Here is an 8,661-nt window from a genome sequence, read left to right as displayed (position 1 = left end):
AAACACTGAATTTAAATAGTTACATGGATGAGACATCATGAACCAGGCAACAAATCAAAAACAGGTCTTAGTGTACAAATATCTTTGTGGTATAAGAAGTGCTAAAAATTGTATTTCTCTCATACATTTCAAGAACAAACATGCGTGCATGAAATTAATGTTGACTTTGACTACGTGGCTGCAGCTCCAGATTCTTACAAAGAGATTTTTTTCATTTTCAGGTTGTGAATCTGAAGTGAGAGCATGTCACCATCGATGGGCTGAAATCACCTGCAAATATCCTGAAACAAATAACATATATCAGTACACTGATGTAGTTCTTTCCAATGGAACACCTGTACAAACCTCTAAGAAGGACGTGTGGGAAGAAAATGGCAGATTTTGCCTCTACCATGATACAAAAAATAAAAATCTCAAGGTTGCAATAAAACATGTTAAAGAGCAAGAGTTTGGGAAGTACAGGTGCAGGTTTTTTCAAAGATCGAACTTATCTGACATACAGGAAGGAAAACTGGAGACTGGTAAGAAATATCATCATCATCACCATCATCCTTGTGTCAGACACCAGACGAGGCACACACAGGAAATCAGAATATTTGATTTAAAAAATCGATACAGAATAAAACAGGAGTTTCGGAAACACTGGGAACTTTTTTTCTGGCTCATGAGCAGTCCTGAGCTGCAGTACGAACTTTTCTAAAACATTTCCACAGTTAGTGAGTCCCCATCTATTCAAAGTAATGGAGCAAAGGACATTTCGAAAAGTCACCTGAACATAAAAGAAACTAGACAAGTCCTTAAAATAAACTGCTTTAATTCTCTGATTTGTTTACAGAGCATGTAAACTGCCCGCGAACATTTCTCAGCGTGTACAGAACAGCTAACAGCACCTTCACATGTGATTATCCAGATGTTTACGAGTCCCACATAAAGTTCTTCTGTAAAAAGAAACATTTTGCCTGTGAGGACATTTTATCAACGTCAAAAGGGAAGTTTACTCTCACAGGCAGCAGCCGTGCCTTGAACATTTCCATCAGTCATGTGAACTCACAGGATGCTGGTGATTACTGGTGTGGAGTAAAATCAAATGATGGAAGTTACAGATTATCACACACACAAGTACACCTGAAAGTTATAGGTGAGTATTCCACATGTTCAGTATCACAGGTTTAAATGATAAAAGCTGGCTGATAAGCTGAAGGCAAATATTTGTCTTTTTGTCTTCAGATATTGAACCTTTGACATCAACTATTGGACAGAACTTCACATACCAGTGTAAGTACAACCAGGATGCCTCCTCATGTATAAAATTCATCTGCAAAGGAGAAGATTCAACTGTATGCAAACAGCTAGTAACCAGCACAGAGCCTGACGTGAACCAGAGATTTATAATGAAAGAGAACAACGGGAGTATCACCATTACAGTGAGAGAAGTAACAGCAAACGATAGTGGGATATACTGGTGTGGAGCAAGAGTCCCTCACAAACACAATCAAACACATGACGACTTCTTTGATGGATTTAATTTGACTGTAGGTAAGTTGTGCTGTTTGTTGTGTGGGTGACTGTCAAGATCAACCCTTCAAAGAAAATATATGTCACTTTTTAAGACATTTGCTTGTAGTCAGTCAGAAATCAAAAGGAAATGTGAGGTAACACAGACTGTTTTCTCCTGGACTATAAGTGGAATATTTGGGCTATGCTACAATCATAATTAACAGCAATAGCAGTGTAATATTTTGTGATATAACAACATCGTGTCTTTAGTTTCCCTAGTGCACATAAGAATGGATGGAAATTAAGAAAGGCTTTAAGGTACTGGTTAAAAAACTTGACCCAGGATACAACATCATAAATAAAAGTTTCTTTTAAATTTTACTGTGTGACAGTCCTGTGCAGGCTTAACCTGTAGAGTTACAAGGTTTAGTAACAAAATACCAGCATTTTAAATGTTATACTTAAGCTAGGACACTTTTGTCTTTGCATTTGTCTTATGTTGCATCACCACATAAGTCCTCCTTTCCCAATATTGTGTCATCAGTGATAGCAAATCCTTGGGAAAAGTGAAAAATGCCCTAATTATATTTGCCCTAATATGCAGCCTGCAAGCTGCAAGCAGATGATGAAATTTTCTCTAACATATCATCAGAAATATCCCAAATTTCCTTAAAATATGACATCATTTTAAAAGGTTGATCTCCCACCCCTACTAACTTATACTTAAAAGTGCAGTCAAGACCTTTAGTTAATTATTTAACATCAATATTATCGATAATGATCTACACCAGAAACTGTGTATTAAAAACATACATTGGTTTCTAGACTTTTGAAGTCTGACTGATAAGGTTTTGGGTGCCACCATGTTGTGTGTTCCATACACTGTAACAATGAAACACACAGAAACACATCTGCTTATTAGACTGCTAATGCTAGCATTCTATTACCTGCATGGCGTGCACCACATAGCAGGCTGTACAAATCTGTTCAGTCACGCACACCTCAAATGCTACTGAAAGGTCTGGATCAGAACTAGTGAAAGTCAGGTCAAGGGATTAATTAATAGGTGCATTATTTGCATCGGTTACAAAGTCTGCAAAAGTATATTCTGCAAAAGCACTTGACAAAGTTCACTGTATGAATGTAATAACCTCTGAGGCTGTTGCTGTTTATGCTTCAGTCTTCCTGCACCACCTTCACCACCTGCAGAGGTGTGACGTGAATATTTACAGGTTTATCTTGATGAACATTCATTTTCCTATATATATTTAATATGAAGGGGAAATCTCAGAACACAATACTTTTTAGAAAAACTTTTCCCTCACAGTGCAGTCTTCTTGATATTCAAGGAAAACATATAACACGTTCACAGCGTCAGTGTTTTCACCTGGGAGGGCACTAGTCCTAGAGTCCATCAGCCTTAAACATCTTTACTTAGCACAGTTTAATCTGCACGATATCTGAAACTCTCTGTAACTAGCTTTACTGCAACAGAAGAATTTAGTTTAGAGATGTTATTATAATGTCTAGTGTCTGTACTGCTGAACCTTTGACGATATGTTGCTGTGCAGGATGTGAAAAATGATTTCAAAATATTTCTGTCTCAAAACAAACAAAAAACCCCAAACAGATTCTCATCGTTTGATCTTTTTCTTAAAGGAATAAGACTTAATATTCAAAATTGTGTGTTTTGCATATTAACGTCAGTTGTTTCAGTTATATAAGACATACGACTTTCTGAACACTCTCCTTTTCTTCAAGGTCTGAACCAAGGAAGTATTCTCCATCCACATGAGAATAAGAATTTTGGTGAGAGTGTACATTTACTATCTCGCAGAAAACAAACAGACATTTTCACGACATCCTCGGACAGTGTTGTGTGATGATTGCATGTGAATCAGTTTCCAGTCATCCTGACTCTTTGTTTTTTCTGAGGCAGTCGTTGTGTTGACCGTCTGTATGGCTTTTCTGCTGCCAGTGCTGCTGATGGTTGTGATAGTTTTGATCCTTATTTACAAACGTAAGTTCATTTATCACTTACCTTCATTTTTACATCTATATCTAATCATACATCTGGCAGAAAGTTGCCGTGAGCAGGGGGGCAGACAGGTGAGATTTCCAGATCTAAGATGTCAAGACGGAGTTAGCAGCAGAAGGCGGTGGTTAGTTTCTAGCAGGTAAAAAGTTGGCGAGAAGGACCAGTGACAGAGGAGGCCGAACAGCACTACAGTGGTACTAACAATCTGGCGGAAAGTGAAGGTCTCAGCCGGTCCTTAAATACTGACAGGTTATTACTAGAGATGAGCCGTAGTTGAGGGAAGCTGGATGTGAGAATCGGAGCTTCCGGAGTGCATTGTGGAAAAATATGCCAAACAGCAACACACACACTGGATCCTGACAGATGTCAAATGAAGAGCTAGTTAAGTCTCAGTTCAGTGACGTGTCGAAATGAATCTACGTTGTTCTGTTTCTTTTCGATTTCTCAGGCCTTTCATCTTCAAAGGATACAGGAAGTGAAGCAACAGCACAGTATATCAAAGAGGTGAGTGAATGGTGCTCTATGTGTGACTGTGGCAGTGTGCTATGATCCATGCAATCACAGGGAGGTTTCTGATGCAGTACCATATACTTGGCTGCCAGCAACCACATGCCAACCAATCAGTCAATGCATATTTTTTTCCTAAAGACCTGTGGTTGCCAGGGGGGTCACTGACACCTCTCTAGTCCACTGTGTCCAGGGAATTAGCAGTTTCCTGGCAACTGCCAGCACCAACAGCAACCAGTCAGAGAATACACATGAAAGTAGAGTCACTGCCACATCATCACTCGCCAGTCTCTAGACCTGTGCGGCCGAGGCCTGACCTTATAGTACCTGCTAACACTGACTGATTGAAAGCTCTCCCAAGTAAAAAAAAAATAGTGAACTGATTTAATGGATGCATGATTAATAATCCCTGGTTTAGCTTTTTTGGCCATTTTCATATCATTTTATTTGCCAGCGTTCTGAACTAAGCATTGCTTAACAGTTTTAGCAACACCAATTTGAATTTCAAGATGTACAGATAATGATTGATGGTAAACCTCATCAGATCAAATATAAACAGTTCAAACTGTATTTTCTTCTCCTCTTTCTGGCAAGGACAATATCTATGAAGAAATAGAGGAGCATTTCCAGAGTCCAGGCTCAGAATATGCCACAAACACAGTTTATCTCACCGTCGATCATCCTACAAACCATCCTGCCTCACTCCATTACTCCACCATCAACTTTCCGATCAGCTCTGACATAGCTGCTGCTGAGACACTGATCCTCACACCCAGCTCATCGACCTGCAAATATTCGACTGTGAAGCACAGCACGAGTCTGACGACGTCGACTGCCACACACCCACCCAGACCTCCACAGGAGCCTCTCTACTCAAAAGTCAACAAGTTGAAGCCAAGACAGAAATAAGGTCTGTGAAGAAATATGAAATACATTGACTGATTTATGTCAAATCGTGTATAGTAATTAAAAAAAAAACAAAGAGGTGCAAAACAAGTGTATCAAAATGTTGGCAACATGCTCCCAAACTGAAAAGGAAGTGCGCTGACGTAGAGCGTGACATGTTTTGAAACCAGTCTGATAAGGTGAAACTTGCGGTGTTCTGTTGCGTAGATAAATTCTGTCTACATTTCCTTCCTTGAGGTGTTTTTAGTTACAAAATATGAATCTTCTTGCATGCGTTTCTTGTTTGTCCTTGTGCTTTCATGAATGCTGGTAGGATTCACACAATACTGTAATATTTTTATGGTCACAGTTTCCACATTTCTTAGTGGAATCTTGTGATATTTGGAAATGATAAAAATAGGTTAAATCCAAGATTTGAAATCTATTTTCAAATTAAACTGAAAATGTCTTTAATCTCTTGGCGTGGTTATGTTTAACTTAAAAGACTCCATATTCAGCAAAAAAGCCTTGATCATGTTCATGCTGCAGTAAGTCAGAGTAAGCCTTTACCTCAAACTGAATTAAATAAAAATTACAGAAAAGTTTATTTAAATACACATAGCAGCATCATTTTTAATAAAATGATATCAGGATGCTGAGCCTCCACTGGTTTAAATCTGCACTCTCCATCATTCTCCCTTTTAGACTCTCCCTGATGCAATCCACCCCTGTCAACCTCAAACCCACCTCAGCTGGAAACATCCAAACCTCAGTCTACATCCTCACCACCACCACCTAGACTCTGGTGGGTCCTGTCCTAAAACTGCTGGGATTGTGTTCTGCCATGATGAGCTGCTGGAGTCTGACTGCCAAATACAATCATTTCTCTATGTCAGTAAATCATGTTCTTTTAAGTGAACTCTCCTTATTGAAACACTTTTGAGACACATCCCTGGTGTCCTTTTAACAACCCCACAGACTGCAGTGATGGGAATAACGGCGTTACTTTTTCAAGCAGCTGCGCGCGCTCCCGCGGACGGTAATCACGATCACTGTCTCGCACAACACCTGGAGCTCAGGGGGCAAAACAATCACATGAGTGCTGCTGTTTGACTGAGGAAGAATAAAGTAGTCGTGGTAAGCCAATCACATGACCACTTCAAGACAAAGCAACAAGGTGATATATACCAGTCTATAAACTGTGTTGATAGGCCAGTAAAACCAGAGTCATGATAAAAAATATATTAGCAGCGTTTTTTCCTCAATAGTTTCGTCACGTTTACTGTCTAAGGAAAGCGCAGCGAGACCTCTCTGCTTATGAGCAAAAAAACAAACAAAAAACACCCAAAGTTTTAGGAGTGACGCGAGAGAGAGAGAGTTTTGAGATGTGAGAGATTTGAGAGATTAGCGTGTTTGGAGTGTGTAGTTAATGTGTTGTCTTGTGTAGTTAGTGTGTAGTGTTGTGGATAGTTTTGTGTTGTGTGTCAGAACAATGCTGTCTCCAGGTAGAAACAGGAGTGATACACCTGCTGCTGTCAGACCTGCAGGTATCAGGCTGTGATGTTCTCCTTTATAGTGGACAGAAATAATTTTTTTGGAGTGGCACAAATAATTTGTGTGACATCTTATTGAATGTAGAACAGCTGATTGTTGTGTAAATAGTTTGAAATGGTTATTTAAAAAATCAAGGTAAAAGGTAAATGGCTGCAAATAACTTTGTTGTTTGCAAAACTTGTACATAGGATTTTAAAATTGACAATTTATATTTGCATTTAAAGTTATGAAATATGATTCAATAAACATGTTTGTGGTTGTTACAGTAAAAAATATAAGTTTTTCTACTCTGTTTTTATGTTTTTTTGTCTGACTTTAGATCAATTGTGTTAATACAGTCAGTCAAAATGAAAACATGACTGTAAATTCAGACACGTGAGGTTGTGCTGAGTAGAATGATACCAAACAAGACAAAGTAAATAGTTTTTAAAGGTGAAATGTGGAGGAAACATCAAAAGTAGTTAAAAATGGCCAATTATACCCTGGAACCCAGAGGGTTAAACATTTTTAAGTACCGCAATAGTTACTTTTCAGGGAATTAGTTACTTTTAGAATATTGTAACTCAGTTACTAACTCAGTTACTTTTTGAAGAAGTAACTAGTAACTATAATTAATTACTTTTTCAAAGTAACTTGCCCAACACTGACAGACTGTACATATGAACAATTCACAAACGATTTCAGCATTTGTCTTCTAAGTCACTTGTGCCAATGTTGAATGATTTGCATTTTACAGGGATCACAGAAAAACCTCAGCTAGAGGTTCAGATTACTTGGTATGTTTTACTGGGGAGAATGAGACAGATGTGCTGTGGGTGCTACTTTTTACAACATCTGAGGTTAGTTTAACACAACAAGATCACTGTTTAGAGCAAAAATTAATTACTTAAAAACACTGTCTTTGTTTAACTGGTGATATTTCCATGCATAAGGTTGATGGGGAAGTGGCAGCAGGCACGTTTAGACAAAGCAGTGAGAAAATGTTCTTGTCTCATTTTTCCCATCATATTGTTCTCACTCCAGTGTTATTTGAGGGTCGCCAACCTTGCAGCTAAAGCATACAGTGTACATTATCTGTACTGAGATGGAGTGAAGTCCAGTCCACTAATGCCACCTGCAGTAAAGAGCCATTATCTAGAACCAGATTAACTTCCGACACATCTTTACTTGGCTTACTGATCAGATTTTAAATCCCACTTCATGTACAATACATCTGAAACTTTGAACACTTTTCTGTTCCTGCTTCTTGTAAGTAAACTATTACCTAAATAAAATGTTGTTGTGTATTTATTTTGAGCTGACACCAATGAGAAAACACATGTCTGTTTATACACCTTGAGCTTTAGAAATCATAACTCCTATCATTTGGTTCTTAGTTCTTACTTGGTGGTACAAGCAAGAACTAACCCAACTAACATCAACTGTACCAACCTGATTCAAACCTGTTTTTAATATCTGTAATCAAACAAAATGATATATACATGACATATATAAGTATGATGGGCTGTCTGGACCAAAAATGCCAGGGCTGGTTTCTTTTTTGCCATGTCGGAGTTGCACAGCAGTTGCACAGCAGTTGCACAGCAATCAGCAGTTAAATTAACATGTCATTTGTCGATCTAGACGGAAAAAAGTTCTTCAAAATTAGTTTGAAAATTTAATGAACGATGCAAGCTGGTAGATTGGGAAACCAGCAGAACCATCATAGATACATTTATATTAATCATACGTACAATTCATCATAATATTAATATTACTACAGCTTTACTACTACTATATTTATAGTATAGTAGTATAGTTGCAGACTTTTATTTCCCCCATAAAGTTAGCTTAGTACTGTCAAACAGGAGCCGCCTTTATATGTTGAAATCCATGAGGCTCAGTTTACATTACTGAACTGTGCAAACAAAAGAAACCCGTCTCCTTCTAACTGATAAAAGCAGTTTTCTATAATACCTACAAACTGCTATTTTTGTCACGCAGTTTCAAGACTTCCTGTTAATCAAAGCGTGATATGATTCTCCACCACACACGCCATTTATTTCCTGTTTACCACCAATTAGAGGAAGCAACATACAAAGCGGAAGGAGCTGTTTAAGACAAAAAAAATGGACAGATTGAAAAGTGGGGCAGGAAGATTTTAGGTAACTTAAAACCGAAATTAATGAAAGATCACTGCA

At 38.1% G+C, this 8,661-nt stretch overlaps 1 protein-coding gene across 1 annotated transcript; it reads left to right on the top strand.

The window, feature by feature from the left end:
* Positions 1-665: 665 nt before the first annotated feature.
* Positions 666-4,805, top strand: LOC308402780 (uncharacterized protein; the record flags this gene model as incomplete). The annotated part of the gene is made up of 6 exons (XM_080891876.1): positions 666-1,536; positions 3,259-3,306; positions 3,437-3,517; positions 3,984-4,039; positions 4,637-4,738; positions 4,788-4,805. Exons 1-6 carry the CDS (start codon positions 1,392-1,394, stop codon positions 4,803-4,805), a joined length of 450 nt encoding a protein of 149 aa, XP_080748002.1. The 5' UTR covers positions 666-1,391.
* Positions 4,806-8,661: the final 3,856 nt, after the last annotated feature.

This window comes from Rhamphochromis sp. 'chilingali', assembly GCF_963969265.1.
Source record: "Rhamphochromis sp. 'chilingali' genome assembly, chromosome: 9".
Taxonomy (NCBI): Eukaryota; Metazoa; Chordata; class Actinopteri; order Cichliformes; family Cichlidae; genus Rhamphochromis; species Rhamphochromis sp. 'chilingali'.
The sequence above is the reverse complement of the archived record's forward strand: the minus strand, read 5'-3'. Positions and strand labels throughout refer to the sequence as shown.